This window comes from Mustela putorius, unplaced genomic scaffold (genome assembly GCF_011764305.1).
Source record: "Mustela putorius furo isolate JIRA1106 unplaced genomic scaffold, ASM1176430v1.1 tig00003863_pilon_pilon_pilon, whole genome shotgun sequence".
Taxonomy (NCBI): Eukaryota; Metazoa; Chordata; class Mammalia; order Carnivora; family Mustelidae; genus Mustela; species Mustela putorius.
In genome coordinates this window covers 21,204,922-21,230,006 of record NW_025422015.1, presented here as the reverse complement: position 1 = coordinate 21,230,006, position 25,085 = coordinate 21,204,922, and the positions used below count along the sequence as shown (strand labels likewise).

At 41.6% G+C, this 25,085-nt stretch overlaps 1 protein-coding gene across 4 annotated transcripts in view; it reads right to left on the bottom strand.

The window, feature by feature from the left end:
* The window catches only part of STX7 (syntaxin 7), a 46,100-nt gene extending 22,350 nt beyond the window's left edge, over positions 1-23,750 (bottom strand). For 2 of the 4 annotated variants that reach the window (XM_013063800.2, XM_045066347.1), the window contains exon 1: positions 23,562-23,714. In XM_013063800.2, the coding sequence (XP_012919254.1) occupies positions 23,562-23,676 (115 nt within the window). In that variant the 5' untranslated portion in view covers positions 23,677-23,714. Of the gene's footprint in view, positions 1-16,696; positions 16,848-20,348; positions 20,462-23,561 lie in introns of all 4 variants that reach the window. The other 2 variants (XM_045066345.1, XM_004740210.2) reach the window with 2 other exon arrangements.
* Between the last annotated feature and the right edge of the window lie 1,335 nt (positions 23,751-25,085).

Genomic DNA, 25,085 nt, shown 5'->3' with positions numbered 1-25,085 from the left:
TTATTACTTTCTCAAAAACCAAGCAGTCCCCTTTCCAGTGCTCAAAGACCCGTTCTAGTGCACGTGGGTCTGCTGCCATCTAGTGGATTCCTTAAGGGAAAAATGCTACATGGCAAACTATTTTTTTGCCCTAAAAATTGTAGGTAGGCGTAAGTTGGTACAGGGAGGGGCTATGTGATGTTGCGGCCTGTCACAGTTCACTGGGGGTATGAGGAGGATGCGATCTGACCGGGGAGAGTGGCCAGCAGGCTGCAGCACCTGGGCCAGCCCTACCAAGCACACAGAACCTTCCAAGAATTATCTCCAAAAAACAGAACAAAATATGGCTATTTTCTAAGCACTAAACATCTCTGCTGCTCAACCCCCAAAATAACTCAGAATTGTAATAACCAATCAAAGAAAACAAAATAATAGTTAGGAAAGCCCCTGGGCAGGTGAATTTGAGACTCGGACTCAGTGTCAGGCACATTATACAGTATAAATGTGCAGACCAGCAAAAGCAGCCTTGTAGCCAGACAGCCTGACGAAGCGGAAACCTGACCTCACTTCTTCCTAGCTGCTGACCCCTGGCAACTCATGTAATCTCTCCAAGCTCTAACTGCCTCAGCAGTCAAATGGAGAGAAAATCACCTCTTTTTCAGTTATGAATTTCAACTGAGAACAGTGTATGGAAACACCTTATACTGGAAATTGTAAGAAAGAGTTCAATAAATGGGAGCTAATGGTGTGAAGCAGTTAATGTCTTTCTCCTGAAAGTCAGAAATGAACAATAAGAATATACATTTTTTTTTTTTAAAGAGAGAGCGAACATGTGAACAAGCAGAGAGGGGATGCTGAGAGAGAACCTTAAGCAGGCTCCTAGCTCATGGCAGAACCTGACCTGGGGCTCCAACTCACGACCATGAGATCAGGACCTGAGCCAAAATCAAGAGTCAGGCACTTAAGGGACTGCACCCCCCACCCCCAGAGGCCCCAAAGAGTATTCTTATTAACGTATCTTAGCTAACTAACTAAGGTGAGCCATGCACTGAAACTTCATAATCTCCGATACAGTTACAAGAACTGCAGAGATGAAGATAAATATCAGCTGACACAGAACAGTTATATTCTATCATCCAACACACGAAGAGTTAGCTGTTGCTAACACTGACAAATATCTAGCAGTTACTTACCAATGATAGATCTGAAACTGAACTAGAAAACAATGAAACATGGAAAGAAACAAATTCCATTTTAGCCTCCCCTCTTTTCTCATCTATCAATCAATCCCTCTACTCATTTTAAAGAATGATTTGGAGTATTACAGGAGATAATAGCTATGAAAAACATTTTGAAATGGCATAGAACTCTTTAAGAATAAAAGGTACTATGGGGCGCCTGGGTGGCTCAGTGGGTTAAGCCGCTGCCTTCCGCTCAGGTCATGATCTCGGGATTCTGGGATCGAGTCCCGCATCGGGCTCTGTACTCAGCAGGGAGCCTGCTTCCTCCTCTCTCTCTCTCTGCCTGCCTCTCTGCCTACTTGTGATCTCTCTCTGTCAAATAAATAAATAAAATCTTTAAAAAAAAAAAAGAATAAAAGGTACTGTTACTGGTCGGTTTACCATAATTCGAAGTAGAACCATTAGGTTAGGTTCATTACAGTGTACAAGATGCACAGTATAATACATCATTAAAAAAATTAGCGAGTTGAAAAGAAGTATCAATATAAAAAGGTGCTAAGAAAAAAAAATCAAGTGAAATTGGGCGATATCATAGATCAAGAAAAACCAAGAAAAGTGTATTATAATTCTAAAAAAGCACTAGCTGGGGAAAACCCCCCAGAGAATCTGAAAGACAGCTACTAAAATAATTATGGGCATTTTTCCAATATGCTCCCTATCTCATGCTCTGTCTTGTGACTTGGCTGGGCAGCTTATCTTCTTTGTGGGTAAAAGAACTGAAGCAAACTGTGGAGAGGAAAAGGGGTAAGAGCAAGATAAAAGATCTTCTAAAGGAGAGTCTTGAGCTGAGGCTCCACAAGAGAGTCTGCGCCTCCAGAGGCCAAGCCCACTGGTTCGCCAAGCTCTCCTTCCAGAACTAACCAGCATGCCTGCATGCGCAGCCTCTTCCACAAAGTGGTCTCAAACACTGAACACATTTCTTTTTAAGTTTCTCATTGGTTTTCTTCCCAGATATTTCAAAGGCAGGAAGGCATACAGATGAACAAAATGGAAAAGCAGGGTATTTTAAAACTACTGTAGATTCATAAAGAGTTAAATCTGAGGGCATGGTTCGTAAAAATTGCAAGCTATTTGAAAACTGTATGTAAACTGTACTCTGGACATCTAAGATGGCTGGAGCATTACAAACTCTCTTAGCAAAGATATTCAGTGCTACCATTTTATCACATGGATCTACTCAGTTTACCTACTGCTCTGAGGGAGTCTAGACTTAGAAGTAATGAAGGCCTGGAGGCAGATGCAGCCCCTTGAGAAGGTGATTTGTTTGAGCAGCAAACCCAGGCAAGGACTCCCCAGTGGTCAAGCCCTGCCCCTCCAGCAATCCAGCCTTCCTGGTCCTCTTGGCACACCTTCTTGACAAGCTGCCCTCCTGTCACCCACAGAACGGCCCATTCATTCTCTTTCTGCTCCAAAAGCCCCCGAGTGTTGTTAGCTATGTCATGAAGTTCACCTCCAGTTTCTATGGCAGCAATTTCCAAACTGCCACCTCACTCCTAATTTCTGTTGCCTACAGAGACATGGTATAAGTCTGTTTCTGAATCTTCCCTCCTGAAGTCACGGAGAACAAAGTGGGGGAGGGGGAGACAACCCACAGAAGTTTTGTTTTCAGAGAAATGAGGACAATAAAAACGTCTAAAAAACATATACATGTGGTCAAAAGCAACAGAAAAGAGCAGCTCCTGAGTGGGAAGCTGTATGGGTAAGGTGGGGAGTAAGGGGGATGCAGAGCGGCAGAAGGGAGGCAGAACTCCAAGATGAAGATGTGGGCAGCAAAGGAACTGGACACCCTCTTGGGGAAGGAGGAAGAAGGACGTGGGGCCATGCTCAGGACCCCTAGACTGCTGACTTCTAAAAGTACCATCTTTCCCTAAGAGCACGCAGATGCCTTATAGAAAGGTAGCTGTATGTCTTGGGACCAAGAGAGTGATGCAGGGCTACAAGGACTGGAAGGGGAGGACCTTCCACACAAGACTGGGTTTTGAGAGGCAGAGGGGGGACAGAAACAGGGCCTCAGGACAAGACAGAGAGAAATGAGCACCTGAGCGGAGTGACTCAGCACTCGTCTCCTCACAGGACTCCCCTGCCAGGAAAACCAAACTCATTCTGTTGAATAACGTAACAAGAACAGATACAGCTACCACAAAAAAAGACCATAACAATTGTGGAAAAGAATGGCAAAATTCCCTTCGAGAAAACACAGCAGGAAAATAATGTGATCACAATGCGGAGAGGGTAAAAATTATAGCCCAAAATAGCACCACAGTTTTTTTTTTAAACCCAATGAGACAATTGCAATTTTAAAGCTAGGGCACAAAAGAACTCATAGATGAGATGGCTAGATAGTAGGCCCTAGGGAAGTAGAAACTTGAACTCAGGAAAGAAAGAGAAAGGCAAATTCAGAAGGGAAGACTAGTGACAAGGAGTACAAGAAAGAATGGACATACAAAAAACCTCGAGGACCCTGTCACCACTACCCATTACAGCTGACATCACTTCATGTTCCTCGGCCACGCCCCCTCACCTGCTGATGTAGCGCTTGACTCCTGCCTCAGATCTCTGTGATATCAACATACATGTTGATGATCCTTCCACCAGCCTGGCCTCAGTTCTTTGCATGCTCCGCCCCAAAGATCTGGTCCTCCATCCCACCTTAGTCACACTCTTCAAGATCCTATCAAATGCTCGCTCAGTGCCAGTAACTAACTTTTCCATCACCTTCCTCTCATGCACACTATTTATAACCCACCACCTCCAGTATGTCATGCTCACTGCCACTGGGCCCTTGGTTCCAACAACAGGCCTCTGACCTACCAGAACCTTCCATCCTTTGGTCCTGTCATTTAGCCACTGTCACTCACACAGCCTCCCTGTCCTCCATGTCTTCAATCATCTCCTCACCGAACCCAAACTCTGGGCAATCATCATATTCACTCTCTAGCACATGTCCCCTCCATCCCCTCCCTCCATTTACCTTAACCACTTGACAAACCCAGAACTCTGCTTGAGCCCAACACTGTGCCTCCTCTATTAGATCCGTGTGCTGTGCAGCATTTAATCTAACCTCTATTCATGGACATTTTATCCTAAGACTATGTGTTTAAAAGTTGGGGAACTCACAACTTATGCTGACTCCACAAATGCATCCCTCTGAGCTCTACACAGATCAAATAAAGTATGATGCTGACTGTGTGATAAATTCTCAGATCTGTTTCCACACTCCATTTATTTAAATGCTCAAAACCTTCGTTCTACCTGGAATGAAAAGTCCAACTCCTTACAGTGGCCCACAAGGCCTCACCAATCCAACCACAGCTCCAACTCTCCCTTCTCTGTGCACGCTGGCCTCCTCATCAGTCCCCTAGTCCTGCTCCTACTGCAGGGCCCTTGTTCTTGTTATTCCCCACTAGAACATTCTTCCCCCAGAAGATCTAGCTAAGATAATGAAGGTGGCCAAACTAAACAACAGATTTTCCATGGAGATGAAACAGTCTTATCTTGGAAGAAGATGCCATCTAGGACTTTCATAGCTTGACAGAAGTCCATGCCTGGCTCCAAAGCTCCAAGAGACAGGCTGGCTCTCTTGTTATAAGCCGAGATAGCTAATGACTTTTAGTTGATGCGAGTGCTCATTTACCATTCCAAAAATCCCAGGGCCTTTAAGAATCATGCTAAATCTACGCTTCCTGGGCTCCAAAGATGAAAAACGAAGGCTGCATGATACCTCATCTGTTTACAACATGGTTTACTGAATATCTTAAGCCCACTGTTGAGACCTACTCTTCAGAAAAAAGATTCCTTTCAGAGTATTACTGCTTATTGGGGGTGCCTGGGTGGCTCAGTCCGCTAAGCCTATGACGCTTGATTTCAGCTCAAGTCATGATCTCAGGGTCATGAGATCAAGCCCCATGTTAGGTAGAGTCTATTTGTCCACCTCCCTCTGCTCCTTGCCTCTCCCCATTGTGCACTCTCTCTCTCTCAAATCAATAAAATCTTCAAAACATATTATTGCTCACTGACAATGCATCTGGTCACCCAAGGACTCTGATGGAGATGTTTAACAAGATTAACTCTGTTTTCACGCTTGCTAACACAATATCCACTCTGCAGTCAATGGGAGTCATTTCAACTTTCAAGTCTTATTTAAGAAACACACTTCATAAGGCTATAGCTGTCCCCACTAGTGACTCCTCTCATGGGTCTGGGAAAAGTAAATTTAAAATTTGTGGAAAAGAGTTACCATTCTAGAGGCCATTAAGAACATTTATGATTCAGGGACGCCTGGGTGGCTCAGTTGGTTAAGCAGCTGCCTTCGGCTCAGGTCATGATCCCAGCGTCCTGGGATCGAGTCCCACATCAGGCTCCTTGCTCTTGCCGTTCTGTCTGCCTGTGCTCGCTCTCTCCCTCTCTCTCTCTGATAAATAAATAAAATCTTTAAAAAAAAAAAAAAGAACATTTATGATTCATAAAAAGGCAAAACGTCAACATGCACAGCAGCTGGGAAGAAGTCAATTCTAACCATTATGGATGACTCTGAGAGGCTCAAGACTCCAGCTTAGGAGGAAACTGCAGATGTGGCAGACAGACCAAGAGAACTACAATTAAAAGTGGAGCCTGAAGATGTGACTGAATTGTTGCAATTCCATCAGACATTAGTGGCTGAGAAGCTGCTTCCCGAAGAAGCTGGTTTCTTGAGATGGAATCTACTCCTGATAAAGCTGCTGTAAAGACTATTGAAATGACAACAGAGGTCTTAAAACATCACATCAATTTAGCTGGGCAGGGTTTTAGAGGATTGACTCCAATTTTTAAATTAGTTCAGCTGTGGGTAAAATGCTGTGAAATATCATCCCATGCTACAGAGAAATTGTTCACAAAGGGAAGAGGCAACTGATGCAGTAAACTTCACTGCTGTTTACTTTTAAGAAATTGCCACAGCCTCTTGCACCTTCAGCAACCACCGCACTGCTCAGTCAGCAGGTATCAACACTGAGGTGATACCCACCAGGAGCCAAAAGATTATGACTCCCTAAAAGCTCATATGATGGTCCACATGGTTTAGCAAAAAAGTATTTTTTTAGTTAAAGCATGTCCATTGTTTCTTTAAACATAAAGCTACTGTACATTTAACAGGCTATAATATAATACAAATATAACTATATGCACTGGGAAACTGAAAATTTAACTTACTTTATTGGTCTGCAACCAAACCCACAATATCTCCAAGGTATGCCTGTAGTTAAAAGATACTAAATTTAGTTAAAAGATACTAACTTTACACATCTTCTAGAGACTTCTGAATCAGGCAGAGTATACTGGCAATACTGTATAACTCAAATCACTGGATGTATTTCCACCACCCTGCCCAGCTCTCCCCCCAAGCCCCAACAGCAAGACAGTGCTCTGGGTATTCACAAATAAGCAGGCGTCAGCTGGATTTTTAGCTAACAGTTTTCACAGTCCTCACTAAGAAAATAACAGTCCACATGCTAGGAAGGAATCTTGTTCATGACTTGGCTTTAAAAGGGGTAACGGCTAAGCTATCCCAGAGAAGTAGCTGGCCATACTCAGTATCAGTGACATGCTACCCCAACAATGGTTTCTTCAAATAATGACCAAGATAATGACACTACAACAAGAAAAGACTGGCAAAATAAATGCACCAAAACCTTCAGAACACTATTTTGTAAGACTTATAGGTTCATCCAAATAAATTAACAGGCAAATCAATTAATACCTGCTTTAAAAAAAAATCCAGTTTGGAATAAGTATAAGTGGCAATTACTCTTTAATGGAAAATATTGCTCAGGAACTGGTGAAAAACAACATAAAAGAGTCAAAGAGAGGAGGACAAGTATTGTCATAATTATTACAGGAAACCCAAACTAAACAACCTAGCCTAGCATCTGCTGTCTGACTCCCACATCAACACTGAACCAACTAAAATGTACAGATAGGCAGCACCCCGGGACCGTTGAGAGGTCGTTACACAACCAACCACAAACTTCATTTTAATAAAAGAGAAGCTACTCTGTGACATATAAGTACTAAGCACACTGAATATATTTATAGTGAAAAAATACAATAATAATTAAAATGTTTTTACATAACATGGGTGGGGAAACATACATGAGGATTTTATCATATAATCAGCATCATACCTTACCTACAGGGAATGCAGGAGGATTCATGTGTGGAGACAGCATAAATGGTAAGTTCCCCAACTTTTAAACATACAATCTTAGGACAAAATGTCCATTAATAAAGGTTTGGTTAAATGATGTGTGACACACTCATATAATGGAAAATTATTTGGCCAACAGAGAAGACCAAAAGAAGCAAGCAGGAAAAGAAATGTATAGTATGATTTTGTTTTCATAAAAAAAAAGAAAGAATATAATTATATGCAAACACTTCTGTAGCCATCAGATTCACATTCTGTCATAAACAGCACTCATGTTTGGTCATGTAGGAAAAGCCATCAGAGAGGAAAAAAAAATTGTCGCTCTCTGTTAAAAATCTCTTGGAGAAGGCACTAATTCTGACACCTGTCTCTACGCTGTGTCAACACCCTAGCCATGAAGAAAATTACAGCAATGAGAGAGCAAAGGTACTAAGTTTTTCTGCTCAGGGGAAAAGATCCAACCAAATATTTTCAGATGAGTGATGTTAAACATAGCTATATCAAATAGCATTGGGGGGAGGGACAAGTTTTCATCTCTTTTTCCTCTATAAACCACCTTTACATCCACCAAAACCCACAGAGACTCCTCCCCAAGAAAAAAAGACACATCCCTAATTCCTGGGTAAATATACAGTTCCAGTAAATTTATTAACTTCTCAGGACTGGAGCTTTTTTTTTTAAAAGAAAAGTTGGCCCTGACACCAAAAAAGAGAAGTTGATGGTATTGCTTCCCTTTTGTTTAGTCATGTGTTGAGAGGCAAAAACAAGGGACCCCTTCACCAGACTACAATGAAAAGAACTGTATTCATTCTCAAAAGTAACAAAAGGACTCACACATTTATATAGATTTTATATTTCATCTCAAAGTCCTAGGAACCTCATGAGGACAAAAGGCAAGCACTGATCCTTTTTAATAAATAAGGAAAGGACCCATACAGAATGAGAGCTCATCACAACACAAAGAAACCAGCAATATTTTTTGCAACTCTAAACAAGTCTGTGTTGAAATAATCCACAGGAAATAAATGACAGAAATGAAACAGTGAAGATTCAGCATAAACATTTTCCATTCACCTTCTCTTCATCTTTACAACATGGGTTTAAGTTTACACATTTTATGCCCCCCTAGAAGGTTCTGCTCTCCTGAACCCTCTGGAATGAACACACATGCACATATGACATGTTATGCATATTTTAGCAGAAAACTTCTACACTCATAAATGCAGCTGAGTAGTATTTTATGTTACCGATAGATCTAATTTGTCATTTCCCATAGGCTAACTTGTAGCCATTCTCTTTCTCTTTCAGATTATTCTTTTTAAAAAATACTCAAATGCCAGAATTCTTATTAACATTGGTAAGACTTATTATGTGTACCCGTGGGAAGATTTTATTTCAATGACTAGGTTTCTTTCTTTCTTTCTTTCTTTTTAAAGATTGTATTTATTTATTCGTCAGAGAGAGAGAGGGAGAGCGCACAGGTAGGGGGAGCAGCAGGAAGAGGGAGTCTGATATGGGACTCGGGACTCCATCTCAGGACCCCTGGATCATGAGCTGAGCCAAAGGCAGACACTTAACCACCTGAGCCACCCAGACACCCCACTGATGACTATGTTTCATGGCCGACTGTTGATATTTCTACTTATGTTTCCTTCAATTCATACCTTAATTAATGCAGAAACAATTCACACCAGAACCCTTTGTGACTGCAACTCTCCCATCTTCTAATACTTAGAAATAATACACAAGTCTTCGCGGAACTCTAGCTGGTCTTGTGAAGACTATTTCAATTACAGAATTTTAAAAGTATGTGTTATGAATCTAGATATGGCAATTTGTCTCTTAATAACAAAGAGAACAGTCCTGCATCTGCTGGAAGAGCTTTTAAGATTCTTTAAAACTTTGGTCACAATTATAGCTTGTTAAAGTTGAAAGAGGCCATAATCCAGCCCAGAGAAAATATATGTAAGAAAATCACGTCCTGGGAATGAAAGAGCTTACTCAAGGTCATACTGCTACCAGGATCTGATTTCAGGAAGTGTGTATGCACTCACAGAGAGCTTGCTTAATTAGAAATCTTTCCTATCGTCTCGCCGATTTTCCTACCTCAGCGACGTTCTAAAAAGTCTGATTCTAATCAGGGAATTGCAATATAAATCACAATGAGATAGAACTATGTCTAAAGGGGTGAAATTTAAGACTGTAAAGGCCAAATGCTGGCAAGGATTTGGAGAAAAATGAACTCTGATACTCTGGCTGGCGGAGTATTACCTGGTATGATGACTTTAGGTAACTACTAACTACAACTAAACGTCCATGCATCCTGTAACCGTACTCTTAGGCACGTAAGTCAGACAAAAGAACATGTAAAAATGTTAAGCATTGCTCATAATAGCAAAAAAGAAAATAAAAAAGACAGAGACATTCTAAATGTACATAAACAACAGAAAGAATAAACAGCTTGTGGTCTGGTTGAATATGGAATACTATGCAATAATGAAAACATATGACCTACAGCTACACGCCACAACATGGTGAACAGTACAAATATAACGGTAGAAAGAAGTCCAGCATGAAACCTAATACATGACTCTACTAAAGTTAAGAAATTGGGACTATCAGTCATTCACGTTAGAGGTTTACCTTTACAGAGTATGGGGCGGGTAAAATATGAGAAGGGCTTCAGCGTACTGGTAATGTTCTTCTTGGTATATGTGGTGTTGTAACAATTTATTGAGTTATACATTAATAACTGGTGTACTACTCTCTCTATATATTATAGCTCTATTTTTTAAAGATTAAAAAAATGTTCAGTTATGTGATGGATTTCAATAATTTATTCTGCTTTCAAAAACATGAGTTACTTCTGTGTGTTTTTGCAACTCTAAACAAGTCTGTGTTGAAATAATCTACAGGAGATAAATAATATCATTTATTCGAAAATGAGTACATTTTTCTGGGTTTGGTTGTTTGCTTGCACAAGGATGAATGGTACCAGTGAAAATATCCTACTCTGCTTTACCTTATGTAATGGGCTCAGCCATTTCCACCCATAAAGGCTGGTTCATCCTTACGCTACCCATCACTGGTAGGAGTTTGTGTCAAAGAAAATACAGACAAGTGATAAGGGGTAACTGGGTGTACATCTCATCTCCAAATACTACTAATAAAAATGTTACTTGTAAATATCTCAAGCCAAAGCTTGAGCATTAAGTCCAAGCATTTCTTTTGATGCACGATCATCTTCTAGACCTGGGATAACAAATCGTTTTATTGACATGCCACCTCCTGTCTATTGGGAATGGTTGCCTGCAGCACTGGATTGAGAAAGACTGGATGCCATGGTGGGGCCATCAACGGAACAGTGTCTGTGCCACAGGCAAAGGATGGAGCAGCTGGGGCACAAATACCTTGCTGACTCTGTGACAGAGTCAACAACAAAACACTTTCTCTCACAGGGTAAAAATATTTTCATCAGGATCACATTGAGATCTAAATAACTTTCCTCATTGCTTCCACCTCCACCCCTACCACCCTGTCAATAAAATTCCATATTCAGGAAAATTTTCAAATAAATAGTTACATTAAGACAAAAATATGTATTTTCTTAATTATTTTAAATGCTCTAGAGAAATCCCTAATAAAGTTCTAATCTGTTACACTTATTAGTCATTCTTAAAAAGTTAACGTTAATATAATCTATTTCTATCTATTTTATATTTATGAATTTACACTTTAAATATTTTTATATAAATTACATTATTATAATATGATTTAAGTAATTCACTAGTAAAGAAAATTGGTAAGATTACAGATATTTTTAACAAAAAGTATCTTAAGACAAAAAAAAGTTAAAAATATCTTGTTTCATCTGTTCTACTCTTTGCAAAACAGAACTTTCAGGATATAGTACTAGTTAAAGAAAAAATTCCAATCTTAATAAATGTTATTCTTGGGTCCCTCCCAGAATCAAAAATCTTTTTGATTGCTATTTTCTTTTTTGGTATAAACTGAGCCATAAAAATTAATAGTTTACAAGTTTTCCCTGATCTCAATCAAAAGTAATATCAAAATAAACTTCTCCTCCCACTGCAGTATTTAGGAAGACGTTAGCTTTAGTTGAACAGGTGCACATATTCTAACAAGGGTATTACCCTACTTACAGCATCTTCTTCTAAGATTTCTTTTGTGCAACTAGATAATTTGTCTGGACACAAATTTAAGAGATGCAAATGTAGTGTGAAGAGAAACACCTAAATGTGGTGCAAAGTACCATCTTATTCAATCACATCCAGTATTATTAGCACTACCAGATGGGAAAAAAATGAACTGAAATTTCACACTTCTGCCTTTCACTTCCACGTGATTTCTTCATATCTGATTCAGTGATGCACACGGGGTAGGTTAGATCTTTAACACTAACAAACTCTACCTCATCTAAACTTCCCTTCATTCAGACACTGACTCTCAGAATTAGAAAAAATACATAATGATGATTGGTTTCACTAAATTCATGATCCCAAATCTCAAGTGAATACTCAACATGTGAAACAACCCTTCATTCCAAGGTATGTCAATCCTTTCCATTGTCAAATCTGTAACTAATCACTTTCTCCTTTCCATAAACTTCCCATAGCCTTCCAGCTCTTCTCTGCCTAATGCCTTTGGCTCCTACTTCATTTAAAACCAGGCCACCCAGACGGAACCTCCCATCTTTGCCCACCACATTTACATTCATGCCATACTCTGCCTGGGCTCTGTACAGTGAACGAAACGCAAACCGGGCACTGGTGACACATTCCCCTCCCCCTCTCATCTTCAGAGACCTTTCTTTCCCAATTGTACTCTCGGTAGACTCTCTCTTATGTAGCAGAAAAAAGCAGCCTCTTCTTAGACCCTCTTTCTACTTCAATGGTAGAATCCTCCAATTGCCTCCTAAATACTGAATTTCTTCCCCTTCTTAAATGGAGCAAGTCCCATTTCAGTAAGCATAGTGCAATCCAGCCTTCCCAGCAGCTAGGTGTAGCCAGGTCACTATACATAAGCTCTGCTCAATGATACAAGCAGAGGGGAGTAGGAGTCTAGGAAAGTTCTTTAGTTGAAAAAGGATCAGTTCTTCTCCCTCCTTTTCTCCATCACACTCAGACACGAATATGAGATCTTTCTTCCTTTCTACTTTCTTTCAGATTTTATTTGACAGAGATCGAGAGAGCAGTAACAGCAGGGGGAGTGGCAGGCAGAGGGAGAAGCAGGATCCCTGCTAAAGTAGGATTCTGGGATCATGACCTGAGCCAAAGGCAGACGCTTAACTGACTGAGCCACCCAGGTGTCCCTGAGACCATTCCTTTCCAAGCAACCAGTCTGCCCTAACCAATTCTCTGCTTTTTAGTCTCTCGGCAGCATGAGACACAGATGATGGCTCACTCAGTCCTGAAACACTTTTTCTGATTTCTGGAAATCCACCAGATCCTGATTTTCTTCTTACCTCCCCAGTCACTCTGATTCTTCATGCCTTCTCCCTGCCTTCCTGACTTCTACATTTTTAACGCTCCTGCTCTCTGCTCCTACTCCTTTGTTATTATTTTAGACCCATGGTTTCAAATACTACTTATCCTCTGATGACACTCTGATCTCCAAATTCATAAATCTAAACTAGATGTCTGACATCTCTAATTAGGAGTTTAAAAGATATCTCAACATTGGGGAGGGTATGTGCTATGGTGAGTGCTGTGAAGTGTGTAAGCCTGACGATTCACAGACCTGTACCTCTGGGGCTAATAATACATTATATGTTAATTAAAAAAAAAAAAAGACATTTCAAACTTTACTTCGTCAAAAAAATTCTGTTTCTAAACTACAGTATATACCTCAGTATATACTCGGCTGCTCTACAAAAACATGGAGTCACCCTGGACTTCCTTCTCTCTCTCTCAATCCACCCACATTCATCAGCAGGTCTTGCTGGCTCTGCCTCCGAAGAGCATCCATCAGTTTTCTCTGTCCCCACTGCCACCATGCTGGTACAAGCCAACATCACTCACCAGACCCGTGCGATGGACAACGAGTCCCCACCTCAAATTCCCTGAAGTCCACTTTCTAAGCAGCAGCAGCCAAAGCAATCTTTTCAAAGCACAGATCTGACTGTGTGTCTTCCTTCTCAGAATGAAATCTAAACTCCCCGACAGCCTCCCCAGCTCAGGGCGGCCTGTTTGACCTCCTGATTTCATCTCCAGCCATAACTGCCTCACAGGCTGTGTTTCAGCCACACCAGGCTTCTCTTTCTTGTCTATTTTCTTGCTTCAGGATTTTAATACCAGCTATGGTTGCTTCTAAATGTTGTCATACATCTTCTCACTCCTAGCCCCTTCTCGTCCTCACTCAGGGGACCATCTCGGCCATGGCAGCTTCCCCCTCAGGCACCTGCTCTCATACTACTCTCATTTTCATTATAGGACACCATGTCATTCATTTTTTTTAACTTCTTAAAAAAATTCATTTAAATTAATTAATTAGCATATACTGTATTATTAATTTCAGAGGTAGATAGAGGTCAGTGATTCATCAGTTGTATATAACACCCAGTACTTATTACATCATGTGCCCTCTTTAATGCCCATCACCCAGTTACCCCACCCCATTAAATTTTTTTTAACCATCGGTTTCTTCTTACACTATAAAGTACATGAGAAAAGGGCCGGAGGGATCCTGCTTACTGTTGGATTTCCAGAGTCTGGTACCATGACTAGCAAGCAGTAAGTGCTCAATAAATTATTTGCTGAACAAACAGAGAATATCTTAATTACAAGTCACTTAGTCTGAACCATTATTCTAGTGTTTAAACCTCTAACAGACCTGAGAAACAGTATCTGACTACCATATACTCATCACTTAGTAACAGGGACTGCACTCCTCCTGAGCTTGGCAATTCCATCCCTGAATAACCAGGATTATTCAAAAGCCCTTTCCTTCCAGAGCTGAAGTCTGGCTACTGTTGCTTCTATTCATTTGTGGAGACCTTCATGATCATACAGAATACCTTTCTTATATTTTATATAAGACAGTGTTTCTATATTTGAAGATGGTGACTATAGCTTCTCATGGCTGAAGAGACCTAGTATTCTTTTTTCTTTTCTTTTCTTTAAAGATTTTATTTATTGAGAGAAAGAGAGCAGATGTATGAGCAAGGGAAAGGCAGAGGGAGAGAAAGAATCTCAAGCAGACTCCACACCTAGCACAGAGCCTGATGCCGGGCTCAATTTCATAAACCCGAGATCATGACCTGAGCTGAAATCAAGAGTCAAATACTTAACGAGCTGAGAAACCCAGCGCGCTCCACAGTCCAAAGCTGCCCCAAAGCACACAACAAAGTCACATACTTAGTTATGAGTTATGTCATGAATATGCAACTCTGGCCCAACATATCACTCCTCATCTGGTTAGATCAACCGATCTCTTTCTCAGTGGACATGACTTAAGTTAACTCTTGCTTCCTTCCAGTTCAAGCCCACACATGATCTCCAGTCTGTATATCTGTCATACCACCGGATAATTACTGCCTCTATGATCTCAGTGCCTACCCTCATTCCTCCTCCTCTTCCCAGAATTCCTAACATTCACTTTTCCCAGCCCAAAGACCTGCCTGTCCTCTGGAGGAAGGCCTCCTGGTCTCATTTCTTACACAAAGGTCCTGATTTTCCCACACATGTAAACTAAAATTATAACCTCTCTTAATTTTCACACATGAGCCTGAGGCCAACCAGCACTACTTCTAAGAAAGAAAAAGAATCTTGATTTCTTTGGCTTTTATTATTATACCACTGTGCACAGCAGCACTTTTTTAGAACCATCTGTAATCTACTTTTACTCCTTTTGCCTCCAAAACATGCTGACACCTTACTGAGATCATCTGGGTAGAGTAGTAACTTCTCAGAAGTTAATGATTAGATAAGAAAACATGGTTTGGTCATCTGAAAACATTCTTTTTTTTTTTTTTTAAAGATTTTATTTATTTATTTGTCAGAGAGAGAGAGAGAGTGAGAGCGAGCACAGGCAGACAGAGTGGAAGGCAGAGGCAGAGGCAGAAGCAGGCTCCCTGTGGAGCAAGGAGCCCAATGTGGGACTCGATCCCAGGACACTGGGATCATGACCTGAGCCGAAGGCAGCTGCTTAACCAACTGAGCCACCCAGGCGTCCCCTGAAAACATTCTTTATTTTCATAGTGTGTTAGCCCATTCTGGTAAAGAGAACAGGAGACTTAACAAAGTAAGCTGAAGAATAATGCTGTTTTAACACACCCTAAAATAAACTCTTTAGGTAACACCCAAAGGGGCAAAATACTGATCACAAGGTAACTAAAAATAATCCACATATGTGATTAGCTATGATTCGGAAACACAATGTAAAACTTTAGGTTTTACTTTGGATCAAATTTGCTACAGTAATCTTTTAAACTATTTATCTATCTATCTATCTATCTATCCATCCCAAGGAGTAATAATTTCTAAAAAAAATGCTACATGGAATTGGTCTACTAGGATAGTTTTTGACAGGTGTAGTACAGATAGTTTGTGGGAATTCTGAGAATCATCTTCTAGATCTGTCTCAATGGATTAAAATGTTGCCTTATTAGGGGTGCCTGGGTGGCTCAGTGGGTTAAAGCCTCTGCCTTCAGCTCAGGTCATGATCACAGTGTCCTGGGATCGAGCCCCGCATCGGGCTCTCTGCTTGTCAGGGAGGCTGCTTCCTCCTCTCTCTCTGCCTGCCTCTCTGCCTACTTGTGATCTCTGTCTGTCAAATAAATAAAAATTTAAAAAAAATTAAAAAAAAAAAAGTTGCCTTATTAGTTACTCCCTGCTCCTTAAAGATGGACTGTGTATTTTTCCCTCTACAAAACTTTATTTTTAATAAATGTAAACTCTTCTTGGTACTCCTCAGTTCCAATCCTATGGCATTTAATCAACAAGCCTCTTTAATCTCATCCAGAACCAGCTGATTTTAAAGCAAATATAAGTATCTATTCTTTTATATCTTTATTTCATTAATAAAATAGTGTATTATGTGCATGGCACTCTATAGAAAAATGCAAAAGTATTATCTCTTCTAATGCAATTATCTTTCACATTCACTCTAAAAAATTCTAGCCTTTTTTAAAAAAAATTTTTATTTTTAATTTTAATAGTTCTAGCCTTCTAAAATCTGTTTTTAGAGGATTGCTCCTCCCTTTCTCAGTCCGGGAGTTGTCCTAGTATGAACCTCTAAGTTCAGTTAAGAATTGAAAACAGTGAAGTCAACTTACAACATTGTGTGATCTTCTGGATATTAGAAGAGATACGCTGGGCCAGTAGAGCAGGGTCACCACCAACTCCCGGAGTGTAAGACATAGCTGATTCGCTTATTCACTAATTTCATCAGATGTTGGCGGGCTGGACAGTTTTCTAAGCAGTCACCTACAAAACAGAAGTCTCATAATTGTACTTTTAAAGTTACTGGCCTACATTTTCCAAATTATCACCCAACAGAGTTTAAATATGGCAAAGAGACACATCAAACAGTAAAACTCTCATGGCTATCAGAAACACTGGCCTTTGAAAGTCCCAGGCATGTTAAACAATTAAAATTAAGCTCAAGTTGTACATTCCCTTTGAAAACTTTGATCTAAGCATGAGTTGCCAAGTCCCTTTTTTGTGTATAATTTTAATTGTTTACATATTTTTCTCCTTAACTAAAGTGCCAGCAACTATAAAGCAGTGTCTACATGCGACGTATCTTTTCTTTCTCCAACATTTAAAAATTTCTGACATGGGGTGCCTGGGTGCCTCAGTGGGTTAAAGTCTCTGCCATTCCACTCAGCTCATGATCCCAGGGTGCTGGGATTAAGCCCTGCATTGAGCTCTCTGCTCGGCAGGGAGCCTGCTTCCCCCCCCACCCCTCTCTGCCTGCCTCTCTGCCTACTTGTGATCTTTGTCAAATAAATAAATAAAATCTTTAAAAACAATAATAATTAAAAAAATAAAAATTCCTGACACAAAACGGGTATTTACATATTTACTAAATGGTCTACAAAGTTCAGGGTGTCCCCAGAAATGTCACTTTATCTAATTTAACACACAGAGGAACAGCTTCAGAACATAGGACTGATGGGTCTTCTAATTGTAATACCATAGGTCAACTTTGAGAGGCAGAGCTGACAAGTGAGGGGAAAAGGGCATGCTCCGTAAAAGCTTACCACACCTTACCAACAGAGCAAGGAGAACACACTCCTCTTCCAGAAGCCCGCATGAGGACAGGAAGCAAAGCTGGGGCACTGCCACAGGAAGGAGGCGAGAGGAAGCTCTTTTCGGTCTCAATGCACGCCACACCACATGTGTCGCGGTTTGGAAAGAAAGACGGAAAGGGTATCCCGGCAGACAGGACTGGGCACAGCACACTCTCAACAACTCCACACCCACATTTCATTGAGTGCACTGACTGCAGCAAAGCTGTAGGCAGTCCATGTGTGAACCGACTCTCTACTGAGAGTCTGCTACATGGCCAGTATGAAATGAAGCACTAGGGAGTGGCAAGCAAACAGGACAAGAATCTGCTCAATTCATGTTTGTCACTTCGGAGGGGGGAGAAACTTAGTAGAGTAAAACAAGAGCAACACAAATCAGCAAAAGGTCATGTGCCAGACAAAGGTGAGAGGCTAGGAAAAGGAAATTTTCACCATTGCCCTTATCTTGAAAGAATTTATGACACAGAAACAGAAGATGTGACTACCTGGGTATGACTGGTACAGAAAATGACAAAGGCAAAGATGTGAAGCCTGGGACCGGCAGACCCAGGACGCGCATACAGGGTACTTGGCAGTGTGGAATTTTGGGAAGGCAGAGATGGTTGCTAGTCTACCTAGGGATCACAGGAGAGTTGTGGCTGGGAAAAGTAGGAGACAACATGGAGAGAAATGACCCAACATTTATTGCCCATCTGAGAAATGAAATGCATTTCACACAGACCGTCTATTCTAATTTTTAAAGCCTCCCCCTTAAAGGGGATAGTAGCAACTAAACCTTGTTTTAACAACAAGCAAACTGCGGCTTATAAAGATGAAGTAACTATAAATGTAATCCAACTACCTACCGTGTGGAGGTGGGGTTCAATCCCAAGGTTTGGGCTCCCAAACCACCCATGCCTGCTACCACACAAAACTAAGATCATGGAAAAGAGAGGGCCCTGAATGCTGGATTTAGTTTTAATATGTTGCAATAAGAAGCCACTGGAGATTGCTGGTAGGGGAAAAGAGGGCAGTTCTGGCAGGAAGGACACCTGTAGAACTGCTGAGACAGGCAGAACAGTACTGGCTCCATAGTTGAAACTCTGGTGCAACGTGGAATGTCCCTGGCCACCATGGAATTCCTGGGAACTTTCAGATGCTCTCCATACATCCTTCATTGATCCACACGTCCAATTTACCTATTCTGGGCTCTTCAGATCTCACCTAGTCCTACGGATAGACCTAAATCTCAACTCAAACAGAACTACCTCAGAAAGATGGCAGATAGCCTTGGCCTTGGGCCTGCAGCCACCTGAAGATCTGTGGCCCAGTCAGAACAAGATTGGACTGAAACCAACACTATCGCATGCATCTCACAAACCACCAATTAGATCTTGAAATTCTGCATCTTTTTTTTTTTCAATAAAACCTTGAGATGTAATTCACAACCATGCAATTCACCCATTTAAAGTGTACAATCCTGGGGCGCCTGGGTGGCTCAGTGGGTTAAAGCCTCTGCCTTCAGCTCGGGTCATGATCTCAGGTCCTGGGATCGAGCCCCGCGTCGGGCTCTCTGCTCAGCAGGGAGCCTGCTTCCTCCTCTCTCTCTGCCTGCCTCTCTGCCCACTTGTGATCTCTCTCTGTGTCAAATAAATAAATAAAATCTTTAAAAAATAAATAAATAAATAAAGTGTACAATCCTGTTTCTGCAAACTCTCCCACTAATCTACTTCATGTCTTCATGACTTTGTCTATTCTGTACATTTCCTCTGAATAAAATCACACAATGTGTTCTCTAGTGACAGCCTCTTTCTCTTAGCATGTTGCCAAGGTCCATCCATATCGCAACATGGATCAATGGGTCATTCCTTTTCATTAACAATTAATATTCCACTGACAAAAACAGGCAATTCTCTCCTGGCTCACTGATACCTTTCCTTTTCCTTTCCCCATTAACTAGAGCTCTAGAAAAACTGCCTCACTGCCAACACAAACATAAGAATGAGAAAACCTTTCTCATTTACTGTCTTCAGGAGGCTCCTCCCTCCACATACAAAGTATTAAAACACTCCCCTTAATCCTCAAAACTCATGAGAGCCTAACCTAAGCCTTCTCCCTGTTTTTTTTCCAAGGCCCCCTTTTTCCTCTTCAGAGAATCAATCAATTGGCTTAAAACACCACCAGTTTTCCTCACCCCTTTAATCAAGCAACTAAATTCTCAAAAGTTCCTGCTGTTGAGATAACTGGGCTTCCATCATCCAAAGAGGGGCTGCTGCTGGACTGGCTGGAATCTCCTTAGAGGAACGGAATAGCGGGTTATCACCTCAGCTCTGTGTTGAATGAAGAATGAAAAGAAATGTGCAAATGATAGAAGAGAAAGATCCATTAAAATCAACAGGATTAACAATGGGTAATTCTTATTTCCAAAGCATTTCGCTTAGGACTTCTAGATTTCTTTTCTCAGTCGATTCTTACGGCAGACCTCTGAGGTGGGTACACTTATTGTTCTGATTTTTCACATGAAAACACTACGGTATAACAAGAATAAGTAACTTGCTTAATTTTAACAGCTAAAGTTTGAAACTACATCTTACAGCGCTTATTTTTAAAACACTAAATCATACTGCTTCACCATATAACAAAAACTCAGGACAGGTGAACCCACTCAATTAAAACAAAACAAAACAAAATTTACCACTTTTCTGCAGACTCCAATCTTAGGATGAGGAACAGAGAGCTACATGAGTAGATCAAGGTAACACAGCTGAACAGCATAGTCCTTTTCTCTTATTCTGCTAATAGTGATATCTAAAAGACAACAATGGTTGGCCCTTCAGATGATAAAATATGAGAAATAAAGGAGCCAAATGACTAACTTTAATGCAAAAACATATACACAAATAGATAAACCACAGTTACAGCTAACTATAAAATGACTTAAAAGTTTATGATCTGTGCATATAGACTAGAATCAACTAAGTTATGCCGATAGCTGCTGTCCACATCAGTCTCCAGCACTTAGCCCAGAGCTAACAAGCACTAAAGGACTCTTGATGACCATTTTTTTTAAAGATTTTATTTGTTTATTTGATAAAGATACAGCGAGAGAGGAAAAACAAGCAAGGGCACTGAGAGAGGGAAAGCAGGCTTCCTGCTGAGCAAGGAGCCCCATGTGGGTCTCAATCCCAGCACCCTGGGATCATGACCTGAGCTGAAGACAGACGCTTAATGACTGTGACTGAACCACCCAGGTGCCCCTCCTGATGACTATTTTTGAAAGCTCATTCAGAATTCCTAGTTTTATTGCTCAGAATAACAATAACCCTTTATCTATACCTGCTCTACCAAATATTCAAATATGACATGTGAGGCCAGGGGCCTATATAGCTCTTGTGTAGAACATTTCCATCACAGCAGAAAGTTCTACTAAATAGTGCTTATGTAGACATCTCAACAATTACCTTTCTATGAAAATATATGGACTGTAATGGAAAAAAGGAAAGAGAGGATCAGAGTGCAACACTCATCACGAGGATCTTCTCAAGACTTTCTATAGAGCACAAATAAAAGAACAAAGGGAACTGTGAAATCTTAAGTGTCAAACACTACCCCCAGGTACCACTACTGGACACACTGCAGAATCCCAAGACTCCCAATAAGCACAAATCTCATGCTCTATAAATCAAGCGTGGACAGAACCACAGAAATACTTTCACTTTCTAATTTGGGAGTACTAACATAAAACACTGGACTTCCTCCACACCATGCGCCAGAATGTAAGCTCCCCGGAGGGCAAGGTTTTGTCTGTTTCGTGCACTATTCTAATCTCAGTACCTGCTTCTATAACAAATATTTGTACTTAATAAATATTTGTAGAGGGGCGCCTGGGTGGCTCAGTGGGTTAAAGCCTCTGCCTTTGGCTCAGGTCGTGATCCCAGGGTCCTGGGATTGAGCCCCACATCGGGCTCTCTGCTCAGCGGGGAGCCTGCTTCCTCCTCTCTCTGACTCCCTCTCTGCCTACTTGTGATCTCTGTCTGTCAAATAAATAAATAAAAAAATTTTAATAAATAAATAAATATTTGTAGGCCGAATGGATAAATATACCTATTTCCTAAGAACACATACCTAGTCTGAGGATAAATAGTTATCAATCCTAAGACTGTCTTCTTTCAGATCCTAAATGCACTGGGCTGATTACTGCCTTAGGCCTTTGCTGAGTGTCATTTCCTATCCCTAGAAGGCTTCTCCCATGATCCCCACATGACTGACACCAGCAAAGTCTCACTGCATGCTGGATAAGTCTTTGGTGACTACTTGCATCTAAAATGAGAAATTACCACTCCTGCCACTCTCTGTTGATCTAACTTCCTTTATCGTAGTGCTAATCACTATTTAAGATGATCTAGGTGGTCTACTGCTCATTATCTATCCATACCTCGGCCATATAAACACAAGACAACCTTGTTAGCCTTGTGGAATCCACAGTATTGGGTGCACGGTAGATGTTCCATAAGTGTGAAGGCGATCATTCTAGGGATGTGAGCATTCTCTACCCAAACCAAATTAACTGAATTCTTTAGCTCAGCATCTCCATCTATTAAACTATTATACTATTTGGTTTTACTCACAATACCAAGGATTATTTTTCACCCTTCCCTACACCAAACTGTCAAATGGAATCATGACAAACTTTACTCAGACTTACTGCCAGTGTTTTATATAATTTATTTTTCCACCGCCAGCACTTGGCTGAAGTTTGATATCCTAACCAAAACGAGGCTATGTTATTGGAGCAGCAGAAGCAAAATAACCGAAGAAAAATGATGCAGACATAAATGAGGTACTATAATATATTAACTTCTACAACAAGTATGAAACAAGAGCATAATTCTTAATTAGTCACAGTCCGAGACAAACTCCACAAAGCGGCCTTCAAAACAGAGGCCAGCCACATCACAAGACACTGCTCTACACTGCTAAAAGTCTCTGCATGGGTGAGGCTAAGGCTGCTCCAGAAGAAATGCCCACCTGCAACATTACTCAACACACAGCACTTCATAATCATTTTCTTCCAGATTGTGCACGTTTTAAATTATAGTCAAAATACACTGATGTGAATTAAATAAAAAGTAATGTATGTATACAAGAGCCAAGCAAATACAAGAAATTTGAGAGGGGAAAAAAAAATACGGCATTTGACCAAAAGGTAATGTTATTTTCTTCTTTGTGTCTAAATTTTTAAAAAGCAGGAACCTAAAAACAAGGAGCCGGGTGGGTGGTAGGGGGGCGGGAATCTTGAAATATTTTATGTATTTTTAAAGGTCTTTATGTAAACCAATTAATGACGTGTACTGAAATCAAAGAAAGTTAGCTTGCCTTCAAGCCAGACAGAAAACCAACTACAATGAGCCTCCGAATAAACGGCTAGGGCTCCTTCACTACAGCCATCTATTTTCAGTTCCCCTGTTTTCGGGAAGAGAACTTTAAAGTGCGTTTTCTAACTCCACGAGTCGCAAAGAGGAAGAGGTCACTTGGGTGTCCCGCTTCGGGCAGAAGCAGGATTCCCGAGCTCCGCCCCAGCGGGCCCCGGCGCCGGCCCCGCCCGGGTACGCGCAGCCCGCCGGTGCACCGCAGCCAGCGCCCCAGCCGGGCTGCTGCGCGGCGCGGCGTCGCGGGGCCGGCGGGGCCAGCAGGGCCAGCAGGGCCTGCCTGACCGGGGGCGTGGGCAGCAGCGGTGCTCCGAGGCTGGAGCAGCGCCCGCCCTCCGCCTCCCGACCACAGCGGCAAAGCTCAAGGCGGCGGCCACCTGACAACGCGCACAAACAAGGAGGCGCGGCAGCCGCGGGGACTTAGCGCCTTTGGGACACCGGGCCTGGGGGCCCCCTCCCTCCCCCCAGGCTGCGCTTACCCCAACCTCCTCGGCTTCCTCCTTCTCCTCCTCTGGCCGTGGGCACCCACGGGCCCCAGAGGCCCCCGCTACGGTTCTCAGCTGATGGGCGGTGGCACTGGGGCTCCCTCCGCATGCGCACAATACAGCTCTGGGATGGAGGCGGGGCTGGCTCCCCTCTCGTTGGCCGGCGAGATTGAGTGACAGCCACTCTGCCCCGCCCCCTCCGTGTCTCAGCTAAGGAATAAGGTACCAAGAAAATTGCAAGGGAGGTGTTTTTGAGGCCTCGACTAACGGAAGGCAAACGTCTTAGCCAGCGTCCAAAAAAAAAAACCAGAGGAGGGAACGGAGAGCATCCGTCTTTATCGGGTGATGGCGGCCTCCCTAGACTCGTATCTTCAGCCCGCCCCATCAGGTCCTGCCCATCTTCTTACTCTACAGTAGAACGTATTCAGGGCTCCATTAAAAAATGCTAAAGCAAATATGCAATACTAGAGAAAACAATGACAAAATAAGTGAAGAGTCGCCCATTTAGTAGACAGATTTTCTTTTTCTTTTTCTTTTTCTTTTTTTTAAGATTTTATTTATTTATTTGACAGACAGAGATCACAAGTAGGCAGAGAGTCAGGCAGAGAGAGAGGTGGGGAAGCAGGTTCCCTGCTGAGCAGAGAGCCCAATGCAGGACTCCATCCCAGGACCAGGAGATCATGACCCCAGCCCAAGGCAGAGGCTTAACCCACTGAGCCACCCAGGCACCCTCAGCTTACTTTTAATCGTCTGCTTTTAAGAGAAAAATGAGAACAAGAAATATTTCCTATTTCACATCTTTCCTGAAGAAAACTACAGTAAGTGTTTTAATAAACAGCAACTTACATTCTGCCTCTAAAAAGGGAGCAATAGAGTGGGCATGCTGGCCAAGCAAAAGGAATTCATCCTATCTAAAGGCGGCATGATTCAGTTAGCACCGACTGCACTTTGAGGAAATTCAGATTTTTATGTGAAATTCTTCTTTTTCAATATTTTTAGACTTTTGTATAACATTCTGTGATCAAATAAAGTAGGTATTCCAACTTCTATAATAGGCAATAGTTTCAACCATAGAGTATAAAAAAAAAAAAAAAAAGCTGGAGGGGACCTTACAGAAAATCTAGCTCCAATCCCTCATTTAGCAAGTAAGTTAAGGAAACTGAAAACCAAAGAAACTTCATCAAAAGTACACAAACAGGGGCACCTGGGTGTCTCAGTGGGTTAAAGCCTCTGCTTTCCACTCAGGTCATGATCCCAGGGTCCTGGGATCTAGACCCAGTGGGGCTCTCTGCTCAGCAGGGAGCCTGCTTCCCCCCACCTCTCTCTGCCTACTTGTGATTGCTGTCTGTCAAACAAATAAATAAAAATATTTTTCAAAAAAAGTGCACAAATAATTATGAGCAACATAGGTCCAGATGACTTAATTCAGAATCTTTAGTTCTTCCTGCCATATCACATGCAGCAAATATTCATTGAGAAGCTGCCATGTGGCCTGTACTATTTCAGGAGCTGCAGGTA